This window comes from Drosophila arizonae, chromosome 5, assembly GCF_054131065.1.
Source record: "Drosophila arizonae isolate 15081-1271.41 chromosome 5, UAZ_ARI_1.0, whole genome shotgun sequence".
Lineage (NCBI taxonomy): Eukaryota > Metazoa > Arthropoda > Insecta > Diptera > Drosophilidae > Drosophila > Drosophila arizonae.
This window is the reverse complement of record NC_142925.1, coordinates 14498021-14524154: the sequence shown is the minus strand read 5'-3', so window position 1 is coordinate 14524154 and position 26134 is coordinate 14498021. Positions and strand designations below refer to the sequence as shown.

At 36.1% G+C, this 26134-nt stretch overlaps 1 protein-coding gene across 1 annotated transcript in view; it reads right to left on the bottom strand.

Annotated features, from left to right (window-relative positions):
• Positions 1-466: 466 nt before the first annotated feature.
• Positions 467-26134, bottom strand: part of LOC108617333 (5-hydroxytryptamine receptor 1A) — a 76032-nt gene continuing 50364 nt past the window's right edge. Inside the window, exons 3-10 of the mRNA XM_018013106.2 lie at positions 14908-15136; positions 14707-14832; positions 13680-13796; positions 9084-9156; positions 8505-8968; positions 7524-7655; positions 6724-6849; positions 467-4073 (exon numbers count right to left, since the gene is read on the bottom strand). Coding sequence (XP_017868595.1) covers positions 3279-4073; positions 6724-6849; positions 7524-7655; positions 8505-8968; positions 9084-9156; positions 13680-13796; positions 14707-14832; positions 14908-15129 — 2055 coding nt within the window. The 5' untranslated portion in view covers positions 15130-15136 and the 3' untranslated portion in view covers positions 467-3278. The remainder of the gene's footprint in view (positions 4074-6723; positions 6850-7523; positions 7656-8504; positions 8969-9083; positions 9157-13679; positions 13797-14706; positions 14833-14907; positions 15137-26134) is intronic.

Here is a 26134-nt window from a genome sequence, read left to right as displayed (position 1 = left end):
CTGGCTGTCCGCAGGAATGCAAAGCATTTCGACGCTGTTGAAGCTAGAGAATATAGACTCGTCGATACCCTGCATAAAGCGTTGGGTTCTTGAATGCTTATTATGCAGTCGATAACACCTGATTCGCACGGGTTTCTGTTTTTTTTTTGCGTGTCAGTTTGTGTTTCCCATTGGGATTTTCTTTTGCTCATTTTGCCTGTTGGCCCTTAAACGATTTCGTTGTAATTGCTTTTAAATGATTTGGGGCAGCGCGGAATGTTTGGCAGTGGGAAAAACTTTTTCATTTTGGCATTTTTGATGTGATAATATCCATGCACATTTTGACCTTAAAAATTGGAAAAAAAAAACTTGATACATATATATATATATATATATATATATATATATATATATATATATATTTGCAAAATGTAAATTCGTATCAAATATGTACCAATGAAATTGTATTTTAATTTGCCCAATAATAAATATAGATTCTTTTAGTTTTATTTATTTAAACTTTATTGCATTCCATTTAAATCCATTTCACAATTCACATTATGGCAAATAGTTTTTGTTTTGTGTTTCTTATTTTTATTTTTTTGTTAATAGATTTATCTCGTTATTACATGCATTTTGTTTGTGTATTTTTCAAATATTTTGTTGGCTAAACTAAAATTGTCTTAGATTTGCATTTAACTATTGTTGTTTTTAGCTACACAACGGATGAGTTCATACGGCATCATCAACTCGCTTAAATTCATGACAATCACAAAGTTAGGATTTGATTTGGGTTTTCATTGATTGTTGTCTGAAGAGAAGACGAGATCTATACTCTGGAGTCTTTTAATGAAAATGATTTTATAGGAGGGGAAATTTGAATCGGAATAGTTTATACTCGTGTTATTTTAAAGGGAAGTCTACCATCTCTAGTAAGAAAAGTTTACAATTATTTTCTTAAATTTCTTTATACAACTTACTTGCATATTTATACAATAGATTCGCTTCATCTGGACAGTATTAAATACAATTGCTTACATAGCTACAATTTGAGTTGACGAACAAACCAAATGGAGGTGTTAAGTGAGCTTGCATTGCAAATATATCTACCAATGCTATATATATATATATATTTCTTCCTTTTTATTTAATTATTTATTTAGACAATACGCACACATATACATATATATGACACATTTATATAATTTACTTTCCGATTTATCTTAGCCAAAATGTATCACAAACATACATCAAATGAACACTTATTATGCTGAAACTTGTAGCATTAATTGCTTTTGCTTTTTTTTTTTTTATATTTCGAGTTGGATCTTAAAAACTTAAATAGTTTGTAATATATTTTCCGATTGGCTTAATTTAATTTTTATCTATATTTTCGTATTCACTTATAGCTAAAGTTTTTGGAAACAAGTCTAATTGCAAAGAACATTTTTTGAATTTATATTTTGGTATATAAAAATAGGAAGAAGTATGTCGAAATTATCAGAAAACATGAAAAACATTATAAATAATAATCAACAAAAAGTATGTCAATAAAATGTACCAAATATTCGAAAAACAAAGAATATACAACAACACCACAAAAAATACCAAAAAATACCAAAAAAATACCAAAAATTTACTGAAGTATGCCAAAAATAAAATTTACTTTTAATACGAGAAAATTTCGAGAATATACTACATATATACGATGAATAATATATATATGAAGTCTATGAAAAAATCAATTTTACCGAAAACAAGAGAAACATACAAGAATATACCGAAAATACAAAAAAAAATACTAAAAATACCAAAAAATACTGAAAATATGCGGAAGTATGCCAAAAATTAAAATTTATCAATAATACAGGAAACATGCAAGAATATACCACAAATATACTAAAAATATATTGAAGTATGTCAAGAAATAAACTGTACCGAGAATAAGATAAACATACAAGAATATACAAAAAATACCAAAAAACACCAAAAATACTGAAAATATGCGGAAGTATGTCAACAATTAAAATTACCAATAATAAAAGAAACTCGCAAGGATATGCCACAGATATACTAAAAAGATATTGAAGTCTGTCAAAAAAATCAATGTTACCGAAAACATGAGAAACATTCAAGATATACCATAAATACCAAATATACCAAAAAAAAAATACTAACAATATCAACAAATACTAAAAATATGCGGAAGTATGTCAAAAATTAAAATTTACCAATAATACAAGAAACTCGCAAGAATATACCACAGATATACTAAAAAGATATTGAAGTCTGTCAAAAAAATCAATGTTACCGAAAACATGAGAAACATTCAAGATATACCATAAATACCAAATATACCAAAAAAAAAATACTAACAATATCAACAAATACTAAAAATATGCGGAAGTATGTCAAAAATTAAAATTTACCAATAATACAAGAAACTCGCAAGAATATACCACAGATATACTAAAAAGATATTGAAGTCTGTCAAAAAAATCAATGTTACCGAAAACATGAGAAACATACAAGATATACCAAAGATACCAAAAAATACTGAAAATACCAAAAAATACTAAAAATATGCGGATGTATGCCGAAAATTAAAATTGACCAATAAAAATAATAATAATGCAAGAAACATGGAATAATTACCACCAATGTACTAAAAATATATTGAAGTATGTGAAGAAATAAATTTGACCGAAAATAAGAGAAACATACAAGATTATACAAAAATACCAAAAGCACCAAAAATACCAAAAATACAAAAAATACTAAAATATACGAAAGTATGCTAAAAATCCATTTTAATGTGTGGCCCATAGGCCAAGCCAGCTTCAGCCTTGCCAGAAATGTGAACTCAGTATTGTTAACTAATTTGTTGATTTAGAGGGAGAGAAAGAGATAGAGAGAGAGAGAGCTACAACTTTTCAAGTTTGACTTAAAGCTAGAAGACATGCACAATATTTAGACACACAGACGCACACACATACACACCGACATTTATATAGATATACATATAACTACTTCACGGTTAGACCCAGCAGACGAATCATAATCCTAATCCTAGAGCTCTATTTGCGAAACTCGGCCATTGACTCGCCGCCCAGAGCCATCGAGGGCGGTGGGCTGTGACAGGCGACGCGGACGCGACTGAGGCGCAGGCTGCCCGTGTGATGGGCGCCGTGCGGCGTGTGGAGCAGGGCGCGGGATTGCCCCTGCTGATGCAGTGGATGGTGTGCGCACTTGGCCTGCCGCGCCAGCTGGCTGTTGGCGAGGATGACGTCCTCTGCGTACTAAATGTCCGGAATGCTGCGCCCTGCTGCCAGCTTGGCGGCCACGGTGGAGACGGATGCGGAGCCGGCCTCGTCTGGGGCAGTGCCGAGCGCCAGTTTGCTCTTGGCGCAGTTGGCATCGTGGAATAGATGCTCGCAGAGCTTCGGCTCGGATGTGGAGAACTTGCTCAGCTCGGCGGCGGTGGCTTCCTGTGCGGCCGTGCTGCCGGACATATTCAAATGCAGATCGCTGTGTTTGGTGAACGAGGTGGTCTGATGCTGTTGCGGCTGATGCACCTGATGCACATGCCCGTGCACGCCCACGCCCACGCCCACGCCGCCGTGCTGATGGTAGGGGAAGTGCGGGAAACTCTTCTGCATGGCATGCAAATTGCCCGAGCTGACGGTCCGCTCCAGAATCTCGCCCCAGTACTTCTCCGAGAGACCCTCAATGTCCGGCCGCACTGTGGCATAGCCATCGCCGGCCAGCTGATGGGCGTGGCCGCCGCCGCCCAAAGTGCCGCGAATGTACTGCGAGGCGCTGCGACTCAAGCTGTTGGCCCTGGAGCGTGCGCAAATGCCCAGAACAGAGCCGCCAATGGCGCTGCCAATGCCACCGCCGGCGCCAGAGCCGGCCGCGCCACCACTGCCCCCACCACCCGCACCACTGCCACCACCACCTGCACCACCATTGTTGGCCGGTGGCCGTGAGGCGGGCGGCTCGGGCGGCATTGGCAGCGTTGTGATTTCAAAGTCGTTGGCATTGATGTGACAACAGGCTGATTTGTGTTCGGGCGTATCCTCTTTGGGGAAGCACTGAAAGAGAGAGAGAGAGTGCGTGTGAAAGCATCATAAATAATAAATATTTCATTTTTAAAATGTCAAGGCTTCGAATAACATGAGTTGTTTAGTATCTCTTGCCACTTTGTCTTCTATATCCGTTAATCTATTATTTTATTTATTAATGGATTTATTGAAAATGATTTCTTTTTAGTTTGTATTTGTAAAAAAAGCTTCTTAAAATATTATGTTTTTATTTTTTCTTTTTTTCCAATCACGAGTGTATGACAGGACAGAGGAGCTTCTTGTTGGCAGGATTAGTGGAGGAGGTATTTCTTAATTTCGCAAGATACTACTTAGTGTGAGGCAAATATAGCTGTTGCTGAACGTGATGCCGGGTGTTGCAGATAGAGAGAGAGAGAGAGAGAGAGAGAGAGAGAGAGAGAGAGAGAGAGAGAGAGAGAGAGAGAGAGAGAGAGAGAGAGAGAGAGAGAGAGAGAGAGAGAGAGAGAGAGAGAGAAGGAATGAGATGGCATGATGCCTTAGAGTGATACAGAAGAAGCTGCTAAACATTGCAAGTCGATTGATTTTTTGAAGTACAGCAACAATACAGAGAACTCTTTATAGATTGTATATATACATATGTACATATATAGCTCTACGGATACGGTAGGTGGGTGTCCTTACTTAGGACGACACACAAAAAATAAATATTTATGCATTATTACTCTGCTGCCTGACTTATGTAAGTACCTAAAAGTTTTTCCAATTGAGGTGAGCCATAACTTACAAAGGCTAAAACTTTGGTCATATACGAGCGTATGAAATATTGCATAAGTAAGTCAGAATGTTGCAGTCGGGTGCTACTGACTGCAGAATGCTCCTTTACAGGTCAAACGTTGCTAGTGGACAGGTCGGCTAAGTCTTGAGTATATACGGATATGTTGCTAATTTTAGATCTGTAGATTCAGTAGCATTTTGTACGGACATTAAAATGGACATTGCCCAAAAACAAAGCACGTATTTCACGTTCGAGAATGAGCATAGAAAGTATTAATTGGCCGCATAAATTATTTCTTCTTTATAACATATCTAAGTAGCTTCATTTATATTCCCTTTATTATTCCCCAATGGACAATCTAGAGAATCTTTAGCTGCGTTTCCTAGACTTCATACCTTCATTTACCTTCCATATACAAAGCAGAACGAAGAAAACATAATATATAATAATATAAAATAATATATGATAATTTATGAATGCATTCCTCAATGCATAACCTCAAGAAATACATTTAAGATATTTAGAACAGTTTCATGACATGAACCGGTAAATAGTTACGCCACTCTGAAATCTGCTGCACTGACAGCGTTTGCATATTCCTAAGTTTTTTTGAGCAGTAATTAACAGTACCATTATATAAGAACTCTCAAAAATTGCTCACATAAGTTTAACTATCTGCACATTTCCCATTCTCTTCGATTCACATTAAACATATATTCAGCACGCACCCATCTCTGGCTATAAATAGTGCTCATAAATTGCGTTGGGAGTGACCTCAGTCAGTGTTTGAGTTTTTCGGAAGTAAATCATGCAACTTGACTGCGCTTTACCAAAAACGAATTTGCCTGCCCTTATTTTGTGCCGTTCGCATTCTATCAATAAAAGCGAGTGAGGTAGTGAGAAGAGGGCGTGGCATGGGGCATGGGGCATGTAAACGCTGCTTACGGTTTGCTCTTTCATAATTCAAAATCACTTTTCACTGTTTGCGATTACAGTTGTTGCTTGTCTGTATGTTTGTCTGCTTGTTTGTCTGTTTGTTTGTTTGTTTACTTGGACGCCGGAGCGAGTATCCTGTACGTATATATGTATGTATGTATGCATGTTTGTATGCTAGCTAGCACCTTTTGGATTTATGACCCTTGGTCCTTGGTGCTTGCGTAATTCGGCTTTGGCTTTGGCATGCTGACAACACAGCTACATACATCAAATCCCTCGATATATGCGCAGCTTTTGTGTTTGACTTAACAAGTTCAAAGCAGCTCCACTAGCTGCATTTAATATGTTGCTCCAAAGTGGAAAACCTATGTCAGAAGCTTCTGCTTAATGCTGGGGGTCAGTAAGCACCTAAACAGGGCAACTAAAGCTGCACTAAATATTAGTAAGCTGAGTGCAGTCGATCAGAAGTAAGAGCAAAGATTTTAGCAAAATGTAAAATAAAGCAAGTAAGATGCAGTTGGGCTTTACTGACTGCAGAATGCTCATTCATGACATAAAACCTGCCAGATCCATTCATTGATTTGCCACGCTATTAATAAGCATGTATAGACAATTTCTTCCCATAACTAATATACTCTTTCACTTTCATTATATAAACATAACTGTAATAAATAGTAATTTTTTTGTTGCTGAAAATTTAAGACTTCCCTTAAAAAAAAAAAAAATCCCTAAGCTGCTTCAAGTTTAATCAATGGTATTAATTTTTTTATTTTTTCCTCTGTCTGTTTTTTATGCTGCAAGCCAGGGCAAAAAAAAAAAAAAAAAAAGCTGGAAACAATGCTCAAAAGTCGAAACCTCACAAAGGCACAGTGAACTCTGTCCGTGTCTGTGTGTGTGTGTGAGTCCGAGAAGCTTAACAATGCACGTAATACTATAGTCCGTAAGGGAATGGGAAAAAAGAAAACTTACTTTGTTTGGCATCAATTGTCGGCTGAGGCGACGAAAATCGGAATTCAGCAGCCAGTACATGAAGGGATTCCACAGGCTGTTGCTCAGCGATGTCCAGGTGACGACAAAGTCCAGAAACGGTGGCAGCTGCAAGAAAGCACAGTGAAGAGTCAGCGGGAGTCGCACAACCACGAGATAAACACAGAGCAAATAATAACAAGCAAGAGTAGTCGAGTCGAGACTGCTCGAATAGGAGATGCCCTGGAACCTGCAACTCCAGGCTTGCATACATACGCACGTTAGCGATAATCTATAAGCTATAAAATATTTGCATTCACTAAATAAATCTTCACATTAAATATGAAATCTTCAGCTCAAACAGTATTTAAATTACGCTTAAAAAACAAAGTAAAACTATCGATTATTTTCGATATAATAGAAATGGGATGAGTTATCGAAAAACTATTATAAACTCTTATTACGTAAGATATACAGGAGCATTTGTGTTAATTTTAAAGTCTCTACCATTTATAGTTCACAAGATCTCTGCCTTCATACGGATGGAAATGGCTATAACGACTCAACTTCTCGCCCTGATCATGAGCATATATGCCTTACAGAGGCTGCCACGTCTCCTTCAGTCTCTTACACATATTTTCAAAATACCCTTAAGCCCTGAATTCCCATTTTCAATATTAATATGTATTGTGTTGGCGGTGGGGCTGATTGTGTCGTAGCGTAAGCACTTAAGTACATTACGTATGCGACCCGTGGGCTGCGTTTGCATGCTCATGTAGGTATGCATGTGTGCATGTACTTGCCTTGGAGCCGGTGCAGGCGGTGACAATCTCCTGTATGGTCCACGGCGTGACCATAACAATGAAGCCCAGCGAAATGGCTGCCATCGAACGGGACGTGTTGCCGCTCGAGTTCTTCTCCTGTATCGGCACAATCTGCAACGAATGGCCATCGTTTAGCAATCTAATTACAGGCGCTGCACAACATGTAAACTAGTCGCTGAGGTAGACCACATTGTGGGTTTTTAGGGGGCTTGTGGCATATGCAGCCGGTGGAAATTTATATTTCGTGTAATTATTAAATTGGTTAAAAGTGAGTTGTATAAAATAATTCAATTTAGTTGCGTTTTAAGTGTTAATCAAGCTGGTTTATTATGATCAAATTATAGACATTATGTGAAAAGAGAAAACTTAAAATTAAATTTAAAAAATAGATTTATAAAATATTTATTATGTATGTAATAAGCAAATAACATTTTTTGTATTAGTTTATACATATTCAATCAAATAATTATTATTGGCTTTTATTTGATATTTTTATGCTTAACAATTATTTTTGTAAAATATTTAAATTAAAAAAAAATCATTTTTATATTAAAAAAAAAATAAATAAATAAATAAAAATTAGAAATACTTTTAATTCATATCTATTATTTTATTAAAAATTTTGATTGGCCTTAAATATTTAAAAAATTAAAAACAAAGAGTAATTCAAAGTACGAAACAAAAATATAAATTTAAATTAAAAATTTTGATGCATCCAAAAATTAAAAAAAATTACGAATATTTAAAAATAAACATAATAGGTTTGTAAAAAAGAGAAAAACAAACCATAATATATAAAGGTTAAAATAGAAATTTTATTATCAATTTTCACAACTCGAATAATTATGTGATTGAAAAGAATTTATTTGTAAAGCTATATTTCAGTGTGTGTGGCTAAGAGTAAATTGAAATTCCATTGTACTTAACTGGAGGTCAACTGGTCAAATGGAATGGACTCACCTTTTTGGTAATCTTGTTTGTCATGCTTGGCATTCCGACCAGGCCCATGCTCATGGCCATGCTTAAATGGTTCATAACCGGCGCTCGATGATGATGTGGATGATGCGAGTGTCCATGGCTGCCATGCCCAAATAAGTGGGCGGACTGCTGATGCTGATGCTGCTGATGCTGCTGATGCTGTTGGTGTTGCTGATGTTGATGCTGATGCTGGTGCTGGTGCTGGTGCTGATGCTGATGCAGTTGCTGCTGGGGCGGATGGTGCGGATGCGGATGATGTGCGGCTGCAGTGAGCGGCATTGTGGGGTCGTTTAGCCGAAAGCGACTCATATGGAAGCTGGAGCCGTAGCAGTACATCAACACCATCGTGGTGGGGAAGTACAGGGCGCATGTGGACAGAATGCGGTACGAGGGCTTGCTGTAGAACGGCTCGCAGGCCATCAGACCCGTGTTGTTGAAATAGTAGCCTATATGCATAAATATATGTAAATATATAAAGAGAGAGAGAGAGAGGGAGAGGGTGAGAAACGTCAAATGAGCAGCTGCATTCGATGGCCAGCTGGAAATGGATGGAGCACTCACCTTTGGGCAGCACCAGAAACCCAAACACCGTCAGGCTGATAATCCACGTTAAGCTCAGTATGGCCACACAGCCCTGTGAAATAAACACATACATAAACAGACATGCATGAGATATACATATACATATACATATATTTAACAGTTGTTGCTGTGGCTAGAGCTAGGTTTAATTTGCTATTCGCAATGGCATCCCACCGTGACCCAACCACTATGTTGGCATTAGACTTTGCCACATACTCACAGTCGACTATCTCCCTCACTCGCACTCCCACTCCCACTCCCACTCCCACTCTCTTTCTCACTCCTTCCAGCTGTTTGTGTGATTTATGGCCAGCGTGGCACAATGTGCTCTGATTTGAAGTCATCCCACTGCGCTGCATTGCAGCTGCACGTTCTGCCCTAATCCTAATTACCCATCAAAAGTCAATCTTCTATATGCTCTAAGCCGGGCAGCTCAAATCCATTTGGGCATTTGATGGAGTGAAACGTTAACTTTATCGACAAATATTATTTTTTTTTTTTTTTTTTTTTTTTTTTTTTGGCACTGACTAATCTTATTAGTGAGAGGCAATTCTTTAATTTTGGATATTATATGTAGTATTAAATAAAATAAATTGAATTTTTCTTTGCACATCGTATATACTCCTATTAGTTTTCTTTAAAATTGATTTTATTTTAATTCAGTATATTATTTATAATTTTATTTTATTTATTTGCTCAATATTTTTGATTTATTATTAATAGATTTATTGTCAATATATTTCGTTATTTATAGCTTTATTTATTTAATTTTAGTATAATACTTATGATTTTGTTTTATTTTATTATTAATATTTTATTTATTTTCTGTCAATATATTTCATTATTTACAAGTTTATTTATTTAATTTCAGTATATTACATATAATTTTATTTTACATTTTTTGCTCAATATTTTTATAGATTTATAGGTTTATTTATTTAATTTCAGTATATTACTTATACTTTTATTTTATATTGTTTGCTCAATATTTTTTTATTTATTATTAATAGTTTTATTTATTTTATTGATTTTTTGTCAGTATATTTAAATATATATAAATTTATTTATTTAATTTCAGTATATTACTTATATTTTTTTTTTCAATATATTTTATTATCAATAGTTTTATATACTTTATTTATTTTCTGCAAATATATTTTATTATTTAAAGGTTTATTAATTTTTTTTTTCAATATATTTTATACGTCAAATTAGTTTCGCATTCATCATTTGGTTAATATGGAAATAATAAATTCCGCTCTGAGCTGCATATTTATTTATTTTTTTCGCATAAATTTGCATATTTTTTTACCGAATGATTGCAGTTGCTGCATTGGCCGATTGCTAACAATTGAAAGTTACAAGTAAAAATAATAGTGTAAATTAAATAAACAATAAAAGAAGTTGCAAATAAAGCAAGAGCAAAGTTGAACAATTGCCTGACTCTCCGTCCGACTGTCTGATTGTTGCAAGTGACTTCAAGTGCTGTGAAATGTGCCCATTTCAGTTGCCAGTTCAGCTGTCAGTTTGTCAGTCTGTCAGCCAGTTAGTCAGTTATGATAGAGTCGGCAAATGTTTCTCGTTTTGTGGTTGGGCTCTGCCCAATGTTTTCAACGTAATCAAAAGTTTTTAATTCCATTTGCAGTTGCCCTTTCATATTTTATTTTCGAGAAATATATTATTTGTTGAAAGTATGCCCATCTCTTTCTCACTCGCTCTCTCTTTCTCATTCTGTAGTTATGTTCGTTTGATGTTGCTTGCTAAAGGCAGTGTTTCAAGGCGAAAATTCCTTTGGCATAAAATACTTTTTAAGGTCATTAGCAAACATGGCTCTGTTTGTATAGCAGATAGTTTTAGTTCACGCAGATCCATTTTGGGCACTACTTCCAAGGTTAATAACCTGCGTACTTATTATGAAATAATTTTTAATGAAGTGAATAGAGGTAGGAGAATATGCTAAGTGAAGCATAGAGGGGAAAGGGTTAAGGTATGTTAATGGTATATATGTATCACATAAATCTATATAAATTTTATCTGGGCAGTTTATGGAAAATAATCAACAGCTTATAAATGAATCTAGAGCTAGAAAATTTAGCATTTATAATAGAGAATTATACATATAAAGAGATCCCTTCCTAATTCTTCCATTTTCAACTATGCACAGTCAATTATTTCAATATAATATGAATTGGGTCAGTCGCTTTTCAAATAATAAAAGAGAATCTGAAGAAGAAGAAAAAATGATTTAATAATATTTTGTTGAAGAGAAAACTTTTCAGTTATCATAAATTAAGGAACATAAATTTCGCGCTGCAATTTATGGGCAGTGCCAATAAAAACCGAGACTAAAGCTCAAAAACTTGCAGCTAACCAGAGCGAGAGAGAGGGAGAGAGGCAGATAGATATATAGAATGAGAAGCAGCATGAGTGAGTTGTGGAGCCAACAAATTGCGTAGCTGGAGTGTCAGTCGCTTCGGCTTCGGCTTGGGCTTCAGCTTGGGTTTGGGCTGGCAGCGTCAGCTTCCATTTATTAATTTTCGACATTGCACACTTTATTACAAAAAGTGGGCGTGGCTGTGCGCCAATTTCAGCCAACATGCAGCCAAGTATTGCATCGAGCACAGAAAGTAACAAAAAAATAAAAATAAAGGAAAGCAAAGGCAAAATACAGAAGGCAAAGGGCAGAAGGCGAAAGGCTGAAACGAAATTTTATGCAAATATTTTCAACTAATATTTTTTTGTTTTTGCCCTGTTTTTACCATTAACTTTTACATTTTAAAATTCGCATGTGCATAAAAATTTGGCAGCGTGCATTCCCTCGCTTTTTCTGGCATTTCCACCAGAATTTCCACACTTTAAACGGAACTTGAATTTAATACAAATATTAACTTGGCCGCTCAATAATTAAGTTAATATTTTTTTACTAATTTTTTTTTAAAAAAGACTTTGTATAAATAGCAGCAATGTGAGAGGGAGAGAGAGAGCCTTACTTAAGGCAAAGTTTTCGCTTGTTGCTGTCAAAGCGCACATTTCCAATAAGAATTCCAAGTTGATAAATCGAATAAGAAAAAGTTTTTGACTAGCGTTGCCACCTTGCAGCAAAATGCAACGGCTGCTGCAGCGAAAGCTCACGTAAGCGCAAAGCGGATTACGATTGACAGTTGGACATAAGTTGTATAAGAAAAGTACAAGACTTTTGGAAGAGTTATGGTCAGCTGTATAAGAAAAATATGAGGGACTTGTGGAATAGTTATTGCCAAGCTGCCAAGAACCTGTGGCTCAACCTAATAAAAATGTCTGTCAACAGAACTGTAGTAGAAGATGGGCAACGTAATTTATTATAATATATGTATGTATGTATGTATAAATTAAATACGGTTTTTATCTTGAAGCTCATCTCGTAATCACTTGTTTCACCTGTTAGCCTCTCATTTAGGCTTATCTAGGGATTGTTAAATATTTGTTGAGCTTAAATTTCAAACGCTTCATGGTCGTTATGTTAATACACATTTGCATACTTAAACACAAATCATAAAAGCACCGTTGCCCGGGTCAACCGGACGGACTTTTCGTCCGTTTTGTAAATGATACGCGACGCGACGTTTCGCTGTCCAAGCCCAAAAATTATTTCTTTTCGCTTCCGCAGATACATTTCTCTCCCTTTTTATTTTATTTTTTGTTCTTCTCTTTTTCTTATGCTCTTGCGTAAATGTTTGCTGTTGGCTCATAAATTATGATGTGCGAGTGTGTGTGTGTGTGAGTGTGTGTGCGAGCACGAGAGAGGACTGGGTCTGGGCTGAGAGAGCGCGTGAGAGGACGAGCGCGAGTCTAACGGACAGCCGCTGCTCGTTTGCTATCCCTTTCTCCCTTCCTCCTGCGGTTTCCTTAGCTGGCACCGCTTCATTTGCCTGCCCTCGTGCCTTGGCCATTGGCCCCCGCCCGCTCTCCCAAGGGCTCAGGTCTCTGCTGTGGTCTGCGTATTTAGTCAAAGTCAAACAAAAACGGAAGGACGAAAAAAAAAAAAAAAAAGAAAAGACAACCCGAAAAGAGGAGGCAAAAATACAAAAAAAAGCTGGCATTTTTTATGCTTATTTTATACACTTTTCGACTGTTTATGCTGTGTTTTATTTCTGCTTGCTTTGCTTTTTCATTCTTCATCTGTTGGCGCTTTGTTTTAATGACTGCCAAAGAGCTTAAAGCTCATTATCCCTATTTATCTCTGCGTAATTGGCTCATAGATGATTTTGTTGTTGCTGTCGTTATTGCTGTTGTTGTTGCTGCTGCTGTTGTAGCTGTTGTTGTAGTTGTTATTGTTGTTGTCTGCCTGGTCCACATTATTGGTGCGTGATGCTGTCGCTCCTTCCCCATACGCTTTGTTTATTGCCGTTGTCCTTTGTGATAAATTCTTATCTTAACTTTTGCCACCCAGCTTATCGCAGCTGACAACGTGCCTTATCTGCCTTGCCGCGCATTAGCGCGCCTTACACTTTCCTCTGCGCCCAGCGTCGAAATTATGCAACAGAATCGCTTCGCTGTTCGTTCAGTTCTCCCCATTTGCCCCACCCTTCCACTTACCTTCTTGCTGGAGTGCTGATAATAACGGCGCGGATGCAGCGCACACATGTATCTGTCCACGGCCATGCAGACGAGTATAACGGCGCTTTGCTGCGATAAGGCGCCACGCAGCAGTGCCTGGCGAGCGTGAAAGGAAACGAGAGAGACAGAATGAGAGAGTTAGAGTGGGAGAGGTACACATATGGTATGCATATTTAATATTTTATTTTAAAGAAATATTAATATTTTGTCTTGCTTGCCGAACAATATGTTTCAAGACTTTTCAGTAAACGAAATCTATATTTAAATTTGATATTGACTTTTTGTTTGGCTAAGAGTGGATTTTGATTGACGCATTTCACAACCAGATTCTGTAAGACTCAAGGCAACTGTCTTTTGATAGCTTGAGTAATAAACCGTTAACTTCAGCCTTAAAGCTTGTATTCAAGATGAAGGAAATTATGTTGCGACCCAATAAGAATGATATAAAATGAAATTGATTTAAGACAAAATAGGTTAAAGATATTATTTTCAATTTGATATTTATATTGCAGCTAATATAATATTATATATCAAATAGTTGCTTCAGTTCAGCTGGAACTAGTTTGAGGCAACTCGACTTAATATGTGGTTTATTCTGATTGGAATATCAAAGGACCAATTTTTAAGGTATTAGCTAAGGATTTCACGTTGACTCCGATAAGACAATTAAGTATTGGCCAATTGTATTATTTGCCAATTTATCAATATCAATTAAACCAAGTTAACCAGGTACTTAGCCGCCATGCAATTAATTTGTTTTTAAACATAAGCCCTCGAAACCATTGACACCGTTAGCTGCTCATGGCAACTAAGCCAGGCGAATAATGTACGTTAATGCATGTGGCTTAAATGCAAAGCCCGGCTCATTGTCCGGCTTATGAACACAATAATGCATTAGTTGCACATCAGCTGCCCCGGCCCGAACAAGGGAACACAATCGTATTACATGTTTATAATTGGGCCATGATAACATAAGTTAATTGCCGCCACTACTACCTCAACTCACCTGTATCTGGCAGAAGATCTCGCCATAGGGCCAACAATGAAACAAAGCGGGCATCAGACCAAACGGCGTAATTAGCAGCCCAATTGTCAGGTCATTCAGGGCCAGCGATGTGAGCAGATAACGTGGCTAAAAGCAACACAGACACAGAGACCGTTAACCGCTATTGCAACGCAACGCTTGCTTAGACGCCAACCCACTCACCTGTTGATGTATGTAGGCAGCATAGCGCCGATTGTTAATGACAAAGATGACCAGGCAATTGGCCCCAATCACGCCCAGAGTCAGCACCAGTATCAGCACAGCCTCAATCGTCTCCGCGATGCCAATGTGCACGATGAAATTGTGGCCGGAGTAACGCGGATGCGAGCAGCTCGAGTTCTTCACAGCCGGCGCCACCAGCAATGAGCCAGTCTTCAGGTCCATTGCAAAGCTGAAGGTAGAAGAAATTGAAATTTATTTATATTATATATAAATATTTTGTCAAATTTACTTATAAAATATATCATAAAATTATGAAATATATTAAATCATATGTATAAATATTTTGTAATATTTATTTGTATACTTTTATTTGTTATACTAATAATTAGAAATAAATAATATAATACAAATTTCCATATAAATAAAATAAATAAATAATAAAACTTGTACTATTTTTTTTTTAATTTCACTCACTTTTTTTTTATTTTATTTTAAAATAAATAAAAAAATAAAAATTATTATAATATTTTTTTAATCATATTTGTTTATTTACTAGATATTTTATTATTTTTATTTTTGAACCCATTTTTATTGTTTATTTACTGATTGTTGCATATTGATTTATGAGCAACAATTTTTTATTCATCATAAATAACAATTTATATAATGAATGATCTAATGAGTAATCAATACTAAAGTATTGCCAAGATGAAAGAAAATCAAGGAAATGTAAATTTGAATTTCAACATGCGAATTAGCCTTAGGCATTTGCTTTGATCATATTGATTCAAATTGGCAGCGAGAATAACAAAAACCTTTAGAACTAAGCTAAAAGCTCTGATATATCAATAGGCCAACAACTGAATATAAATCATTTTCATAGACATTTTATGAATTTCTAATAAAAATTCTTAAAATTAACACATATAATTTTATTCACTCAAAAATAAAATAAAACTAAATAAATGAATAAAAAAATAAATAAATAAAAAAATAATAATAATAAATGGAAAAGCTCAACGCTCATTTCAAAAATTAATTCTTTAAAATTCTCAAAAATATTTTAAGAGTACCAAAACAAGAGAGAGAAAGAGAGAGAGAGAGCTCAGTTTGCTGAGTTAGCTCTGATTGTCCATTTGGCTTTTGTTGGCGCTGGGCGTTTTGGTCGTTAGCACTGCATTTGCGGTTGCTGCGCTGTGTGCTGCTGTGTCGTTTCCGGTGCTTCCGTTTCCCCATGTGCAAATATGCAAAATGGCGACAATTTGTTACGCCATAATCAAGTCAAAACATGCGAAAGCGACGCCGCGCTGACAATTTATCAGCTGAGCTGAGATGCTGGACCACAGCGACTCGCATCAAAATGATACGAAATGCAAACAGAAAGACAGAGAGTGAGAGAGAGAGAAAGTGAGAGAAAGAGAGAGGGAAAGAGCAGTTGCCAATATGGCGACATTTCCGCCTCAGTCCAAAAACAACGCGCTGACATAATGAAACTTTACAGGATAATTGGATGATTCCGCGTGACTTTTTTTGTCGTCTGTTTTTCAGTTTTCATCAGTCTCTGTGTGGCTCGTCTGGTTTTTCAGTGCGTTCTCTTCGCTCGTGATAAATCAAAAGCACGTTGATGCCTTTGTCAGCTCCGCTCGTCTCCCGGCGACTGACATTGAGAAATGCTTGAGAATGAAGCTGCATAACCGAACATGAACACTTATTTGCATTAAAGACTTTTTCTCTCACTGCGGCAGGCGAATGGCGATATTCTCTACGTCTCACACGTACACACGGACTTTTATTAGATTCGGCCATGCTTACAATGTCATATACCCGGGCTCTGCGCTCCGTGATTTATCGTCTCGTCTCGCCGATACTGTATTTATGCTAAGTCCACAAATCACCCCATGAAATATAACCGAAAACTGCAAAAGCATTAAGTCCAATAGTCTCTAGTGTATTAGAATTACTACAGCAATTTTGCATGGTGGCCGTTAGGCATGTTATTAGTTCGTTCCGGCCAGATTGAATGATATTCAAATGAGACAAGCTTAAGTACGAAGGCTAAGCTTACGGAAATGATATGTAAACCAGAAGAAATCTATACTTAATTGTAGTTTTGTTTAATGTTGAGTAGAATACCATAAAAATTAATGTCTAATAATTTGATATGTAAATACATATACATATATATATATAATAAAGAATATATGTAGATTTTAATTTATAGTAATATTTTTTAATATTAATACTTTTTCCAATTCTTATTTTATTTGAATATTACTTCCTATATTCTGTAATATTCATTTTAATTAAAGCTTTTTATTATTATTATCTAATTTTAATAATATTTTCTTATATTCACTTAAAAAAAAAATTATTAATAAAATTATTCTTTTAGTACTATTATCTAATTTTAAAAATATTTTGTATTCTTAATTTAATTTACAATTTGTAATTATTTATTTTTATTATTATTTATTTTTAAAAATTATTTTTAAGTTTTGACATTAGTTTCCAAGCTGAATATTTATTTATAATTTTAATATAACTGTATGATTTTATAAATAAATATATATATTTTTTATTGAATATTAAACCAAATATTATTAATAACAAGGTTATTTTTTTTTTTTATTAAATTTCCTCTTAAATTATAATGAAAAATTTCACTTTAATCAAATTCTTTGTCTTTTTAAATTTCGAAAATGTGATATTTTGCCTTTACAAAGACATTTCGGTGGGCCACAAATATGCATTTGCATGATTCAATTCAGAGTAATAGCAGTTGGTAGCTGGCAGCAATTGAAGCTGATAGCCATTGAATGCAGCACTAATACAGTGAGAAAGAGGAGAGTGAAAGAGAGAGTGAGAGAATGAAAATGAAAATGCGAATGAAAAAGGGATAGATGGATAGATAGAGACAATGGGTGGATTGGCCACACAATGTGCTTGCCAAAAACCCAATTCAATTTCCAAGTAATGAAAAGAGGAAATTCGCTTAATTCCACGTATTGTTAAGTTGGACGCAATCGGAGCAGTAACGGCCAACCAGGCACTGTGTAAGCGTAACCGAAACAGAACCCGTTACAGATCCAGCAGCAGCAACAACAACAACAGCAGCAGCAACTGCAAACGGAGTCAGTGCAGCAATGGCAAGTGCCACAGATTCCAGTGTCAAATGCGAAACCGCGTAATTGTTTTAAAATGCGAATAAGCGAAAATGGCAATAAAGTCGTTTGGCTAAAAGCAGCGCAAAGCGCACTTTGCAATTTAAATAAACGAACAACGAAACGAAATATACGAGCTTGATACACTCTGACAATCTGACACGTCTGGCAGTCTGACAGTCCGACAGTCTGCCAGTCTGGCTGTGCAGTCATCATCAATATTCTAGTATATCGGGGACAAGAAAATAACGAGCCGAACATACCCGAACATTGCCAAAGACAAGCGACGAATAAATAATTTAGTTGCCGGATTAGAGAGCCACAATCCGCTTTTGAATTTACACTCAAGTTACTTCCATTAGTGGCATTTGGTGAACGTACAAAACTATTGCATATCATTAGGCGCTGCCTCTGCCGCTGCCCTTGCCACTGCCTCTGCTGGCGTCGCTGCCTGCAGTTGTCAAGCAGCGCACGTTGCTTGCATAATCCACGCCCCAAACTTATAACACCAACTTGGCAAAGGAATTGGCCCAGCCTGACAGTGAAACAAACGAACCAGAATGTGGAACGGGCGACGACCACGACACGGTCCGTGTCTGTGTTATTGTGTCCACAAAATGGCAAAAAAAAAAAAAAAAAAAAACAGCGAGGAGGAAGAAAAGCCATGCAACTTGATTAAACTGCCAAAATTGAATGTATAGGCGACTATGATTATGCTCTTTAAATGTCAATGTAAATTTAAAGTGTAAATAAATAGAAAAGTAATAACTAAATAAGTATAAAACAGAGTTGAAGAAAACAAAGTTTTCAGTAGACTGACTCGATGTCTGTAAATGTGTGTCTCTCACTCACACGTTTGGGGGAAAAAAAGACTGAGAGAGCAGCCACTGTTAAAACACACCGACTATCACTCAATCGTGGAGAGCAACCGATTGCAGCACTGTTAAGCAACTCTCTCGCTCAGTCGTGTGCTTGCATCGTTTCTTTAACGAGCTCTTTCGCGATCGGCTCGCAATCGTTTTTGTTGTTGTTTTGATACCGAACGTTTACTTGAGTGAAAAGAAGCAAAAAGACATTTGTGCATGTATTAGTACAATAGCTTACGTTAATCGAGTGTGTCCATGTGTGTGTAATGTGCATTGCCTGTTTGAGTTGTTTGCCAACTTAGTGACTCTCAATGTGAGAACGTCAGTCGTGTCGCTCAATAAACGATGTTCCTTAAAAGAGCTCACACGAAAAGTTCAACTCAAGGTGCTCAACAGAACAAAAAGAAATGAAAAAAATCAGTGTCTCTTGCTCATAGCAAGAGTCAGAGAATGAGTGATTTTTTCGGTGAGCAGTAGAAGTTTATATTATTCTACATTTTAAGTTAAAAAATGTTTAAACGATAAATTAAAATCCATGTCTCAATCCGCTTAGTTAATTAATTATAATTATTATTAATTTTATATTATTTTTAGCTCTGCAAAATTATTTGAACTTATTTTATTTTTAAATTTAAGTCCCTTAATCATTCAAATTGTAACAATTTCATCTAGAAAAGCAAATTACATTTCATTTCCTTATAAATTTCCTGCCCAGCTAAAAAGCAGTGTATAAATCTAACTGAGACCCAAAAATATATGTTGGCCAATGTATTATATGCATACAAAGGCTTACAGCCCATTAAGTCTATTGCAAATGCTGGCCATATATAATTCGTAGGCAGAGAAGTTGATTTGATATTGTAGAGGATATATGTACATGGGAGCTTTGAGCGTCAAGCTGCCTAATACAATAGAATAGAACAAGATGAGAATTTCGGAATCGAGAGTAGAGAGAAGTGGAAGGCAAAGGGTTATCAATTCCGTATTCACTGTGCGTTTTGTCTACGCAACGAATGCGAATCCGCTTCTATGAATATTTCGCTCTGTGCGTGCAAGTGTGTGTGTGGGTGTGTGAGAGGGTGAAGCTGAGGGGGTGTGAGTGTGTAGGGTAGCTCTATGCGTGCGTGTTAATGCACGAAACGGTAAAGTCCGACCATTTATTCAAGCTATATTCGGGCACAGGCTGCTCGATGCATTTCATGCGCACTTACACACACACATACAGACGTGCACACACACGTGCAAACGCACTCACAGACACATACATGAAAAGTTAAAACTGGTGGCGCTCTGTGGCTTTGTTCCTAAGCCTGTGTTGACAGTCCATGCGAATATGTGTGTGTGTGTGTGTGTGTGCGTGTGTGCGTGCGTGCCTTTGTGTGTGTGCATGGTGTGTGCGCATTTCAAATGCAAATTTGCTGCGCACGGATTTCAGCTGCTATGTTTTGATACCCTGTGAGAATGCAGAAAGAGGGTATAATGGACTGCATGTAACAGACAGCAGAGGGCAAACCGAATACTCCAATTGAACAGGCAACAGAAATGAGTAGTCTTCCAATTGGATATTCCACTTTTCACATATTCTCTTATCGCTTTGCTGCACATCTTCCGGTCGATCATACCCTAGAGCTAGGCCCTGCAGTTAGCCCTGTTTGTTGCTCTTAGTGCTGGTGCACAATTTTGGCAGCATTTGCCAGCTCCGGCTTATTTATAAGATTTGCTTTGAAGCATCACACTTTCCACATGGGTCAGAGCTTATTCCGCTTGACAAAATACCTCAGCTGCAACCGTTGACTGATTGCACGTTCGTTGCCAGCCCATTGCAGCTCGAGCGAGCCAAGTGATTTAGGCCACATTGTGGCTGTCTTTTTTGTTGCGCTGACACTGTATGCCAATGTCAATGGAGCCGTGTTTGATCGACTTACAACTTGTTTTCCATTCAGCTGGGCAAGTAAAAAGATAGAGGGAGAGAGAGAGAGAGAGTGAGACAGACGCTCACATTAATCAGTTGAAGGCTTGTCAAATGGTTTTGCAGTTGGCCAAGTCGCCTGTTCGCTGAAATTTCATTAGTCACTGAGGTGGGGGAGTCAAGGCTCAAGCAGTCTCTGTCAGCTGCAGATGCGCTAATTTATGTACATTCGCCGAGTCAGCTGAAAAGTTAAAGTTCATTTGCTACAACGTGGCGTATACGTGTTAATTTGTGCAATAAATTATGAAATGAATTTGTTTTCGAGCAAACACATAAACATACACACATCTCTAGCAAGATCTCCCAGATGTCTTTCGAGTGTCAACATTTGATTATTACATCATATTTCTGCCATGCAAACAGTCGCAGCTCCTTCCAACTTCCTTCTCTGCTGCCGCTGCTGCCGCTGCTGCTGCTGCTGCTGGCTCAACTTTATTTGCTTTTGAATGCCATTAAGTGTATCAACAGCTGTTGCCTGTTTGGCATATATATTTGGCATGCTATATATGCTGATTGGTTTTGACAAGAGCTTGAGTATTATGAATTAATGTGCAAGTTTTTCCGGCTTGACGAATGGGTTGAGGAGATATAAAAAATAGGTGAAAATGGAAATGCATTTGCAGTAAATCTTGACACTTTATAAAACAAGTATATATACGAGTCGCCAAACAAACAGCAAGACAGAGCTTGCATAAACCATTATACTCTTTTGCTTTTTCTGATTAAAAACTGATTCTGATTATAAAAACATTCGAAAATCTGTAGTAAATATTTTAGCAAAATTTCTTCTTAAATGACAAATTTTATTTAAGATTTAAAAAAACTCGACATATCTTAAGCAACTGCCGAATTATAATTATTACAAAAATATCATCACTTGGTCAGCAGCTCCAATTTACCGTTAATTATATATATTATATCCAAACACAAAGCTAAAATCCATTCAGATCTGAGACTTGACTTGCAATTTATCAGGATTTTCAGCTCTGGGGCAATAAAGTTGGCATAGCTAATAAATTGAGCTTTAAGGACAACAGAGCAACAGCATTTCCATGGAAATGCCTTGCAGCTGCATGCAAAGTAATTGAAATTATTTTGTGTAATGTGAAAATGGGCAAAGTTATTAGCTCGAATGTTTGCGCAAAATGCGAGGCAATATGAAAATGTTTTGTGATTAACGCTAATTAATTCAAACGAAGATGCTTGCAGTGCAAATTTCAGTCAGCATATAAAGTTTCAGCTCGGCCAACTGTTGCCGTAGTGAGTGAGCGAGTGAGTGAGTGAGTGAGTGCAGCAGCCGTTATGCAATCTAATGAGGCATTTGTACAAACATTACGCATACGACGGGTTGGCCAAAGTTTTGCGCTGATTTGCATGCACATGTGCACACCCAGGCAGAGTGAGATAGATGCAAAGACACAGGGAGGGAGAGAGAGAGAGAGAGACAGACTCAATTACAGCGCTTCGTTTTCATGTTGGGAAAAGCTAGCGCATTTAACTTTTTTAATAAGCAATTTGGCTCTGGGTCGCGGGGCATTGAATAAAATCAAATTATGCGCCATTAAGTCGAAATAAGGGAATTACGTGCGTCAAATCACGAACAGCATCATTCAAAGCGGAAGCGTGCATAAATCAGTTCTCATATAAATGATTGATTTTATATTATTATTGAATTCAAATAAAGCACATAACTGTATTTGGACTGGCATCCGTCGACGCCGCCGCCACAGTTGATGACTTGATGATGGCTCTGTCGGCCTCGAATTCGTATGCTATGCAAAGCGAATTCACAATCGAAGCTGGCAGCCAAGAGAACTTGCCAAGAAATACCCTGTATTGTATAATATATACTGTGCTCTATCAGGATAGCTCACCCTTATTATTATTTTATATTATATTATATTATATTATATTATATTATGTTATATTATATTATATTATATTACATTATATTATATAATATTATATTATATTATATTATTATTTTAATTTTGATTTTAATTTTAATTTTAATTTTAAATTTAGTTTTAATTTTAGTTTTTTTTTTAATTTTTATTTTTATTTTTATTGGTATTATTATTAATTTTTGTTATTATTCTTATTATTTATAATTAGTATTATATATTTTGAAATATTCACATGTATATATAAAATATTTCACGTTTATTGATGCTGTCTCTCTCACTTTCTCTCTCTGCTCACCATGGCGTATACTTAATTTGCCTATTTAGTTCTCGTAATTTATCCTCCGCATGTTCTGCTGACTCTTAAGCCTATGTGAGCCTCTTGAAAAACCTTCGCCTTTTTACAGGGCATTTAAAAGCGCAACCGAATCACCCACCAGAATCGCCCGCAGAGCCGGATAAAGTTTTAACCAAAAACGGCGCAAACGGAATATAATAAATACGTGCAATGCATTCCTAATTCTGATGTGCTGCCAATGCTTTTAGCATGCCGCAAATAAAGTAAAAAAAAAGGAGATCTAAAAAAGAACTGAACCGGCAATTAAAGAGGCGAAAGCGCCGCACATATTTGAGCCAGAGGCTTGAGGCCGAGTCGAGACTCCATTTTGTTGTATTTTGTATTTGGCATGCGTTGTCACGTACACGCAAAAGAGGGAACGAGATGGAGAATGAAGGGCGTAAATGTTTTAAAAGTTGCATCAAAGTTGTTATGAAGTATTTGCTGAAGCCACAAGAAGAAAGGAGCAGCACCATCACAACACATACGCACACATACACACACACACACATACAGATACATGCGGAAAAAGTCAGAAAGTCATTTTATAAATTGCAGCGTTTGCAGAAAGTCTGAAGAAATTAGCTGCAACATGTTCGAGCTTAAGCTAAATTTAACTCCTAGTTATATACTAAATCTATATGTATGGCAGTGTGTGTGAGTGTTCGTGGAAATCGACAATGGCATGAAATGCTGCTTGCAAGCAAAATGTTAATGCAAAATGTTAGCTGAAAACTTGATTTTAAGCTTACGTATATAAATACTTAACAAACTTTGGCTAGGCTTAAATATTGTATATTTATATAATAGCTAAATTAGGCTATTTTAATCTCAAAAAAATATTTCTTAGGCTAGCCATTTATTTTTATTGTTATTATTATATATATTATATTTATTAATATATTATTATTATGATTTCTATTGAAAAATTTATTGTTTTTAAATTAAGTTTCAGAAAAAATAGAAAATAAAATTAGCTTCTTTAAATTTTGTTATTATTATTTATTTATTTTTATTATTTATTTATTTATATTTATTTATTTATAATTATTATTCTTTTTTTTTTTTTTTTTTTTTTTTTTGCATAGCTAAAGAGTATTAAAATATGAATTTAAATATTTTCAAATGAAAAGTCGAATCATATGTTGTTTTAAAACAAGAATATGTTTCGGTTTTTTATTGTTTAAAATTGAATTAATATTTTACACCAATATAAAATAAATAATATTTAAAAATTTGTAGCATTAATTTTACTTTTTTAAATTTTTTTTCTCAATTATTTAAAATGTTTGTTGCTTATTATTTTTTATGATACTTTTCAGTCTTAGTATATCTATGTCTTTACGAATGAGTTCCACAGTCAGTGTGTCTGTGTATGTGCGACAGGGCGTGCCACCGCCCACCGCTGGTACATTGACGTCGCATTGTAAAATTCGTCTGTCGCTTTGGCTTGGGGCCAACTGCTGTTAGTTTTGGGATACAAAACAAGCAGAGGTAGGCATGCATGTGTATGCGTGTGTGTCTGTGTGTGTGTTTACCTTTCTGGGATAGACTGAGTTGCGGGCAGGTAGTTGCCGTAGTTCCTCCGTGTCTCTCTCTCTCTCTCTCTCTCTCTCTCTCTCTCTCTCTCTGTGTGTGTGTGTGTGTGTGACCTGCACAGCTCATTTGGACGATACGTAGTTGATGTTTTCGTTTAGCCACTGCATGTAATTATGGCCGGAGCCTTCGGCACTTTTGCCATTATTAAGAACTGTTCTTTTCGGTCTTTGTCGAATGCCAGACAAGGCAGAACAACTGCCGTGCGGATTATGGCAGGCAAGAAAATACACATGTTAGCCCCAAAGAGAAATGTTAATTAACTGATTAACTTTGCATAACTCAGATTGAATGGAAATTTAGCAAACTGCCAGGAAAATCGACGAAGTGAATTAATTTTATTTGCAATTTGCGAAATTCAATTAATCAAATGCAATTAAAATGCATTCTCAGGCAATATTGACTCGACACACATGCAAATAGTTGACTCTCACTCTTAATGATGTGTGGCTGTGTGTGTGTGGGTGTGTGTGTGTATGTGTGTGTTAGTATGTGAGCTACTCTAGTCGCATCATCGCATCGAGCATCAAGTCGTTTATTAAATGGTAATTGCATTCAAGTCAAATCAAACGAGTGCCGCAACACTCGAAGGCGTCGATGCTGAAGGCGGCTAGTGTAATTGAGATTTAATTGGAATGTAATTAAAATTAATAATGCCTTAATATAAAGTGTAAATTGCTGCAGCTGTTGTTCCTCAATGCCGCAATGCTGACGTCAATAGTTAAAACAATGATCGCTGCCATTCGCTGTGTAATGCACAACAATGTGTGTGTGTGAGACTGTGTGTTTGTGTGTGTGTGTGTGCATGTGAGTTTAAATCGTTTAATTAATGTCGTTTTTTTCTTTTGTTGAATTAAGCTTATGCGAAAGCGAAATGGAAAAGTCCTTCAGGCAGTGCATTACACATGAATATTGTCGATGAAAGAAGTTCAATACGAATAAACTCAGTAATAATTAATAATGAAGTACACACTCTGAGAAAGGAATTTATGTGGCATCTGTAAAAATCGGATTTATATTGAGCTGACTTTAAATTAAGTTCATAAATATACTACGTTTCTTTTGATATTATATTTTTGCCAGATTTATTTAAATGTATGTGGGAGCTAGCTTAAGATCTGAGAGTGGATGCATACCCTAACATTTCAAGTCATGAGCGACTAATTAATAAGTGAGTCATTAGCTATATTCACATTCATATTTCATAAACTAATCAAAATAAAATCTTCATCTATTTGGCATTTTCTTTTGTTTTTCTCAAATTTGAGGCAATCGCAAATTGAACTTTTCGTAATTTGCAAATAAAAATGTTTCATAAATACTTTGCCATTTGTTATGCCCGACGTCAACTTAATCAGCGCGTACTTTGGTCGGAGCAACTAATTAGGGCAACA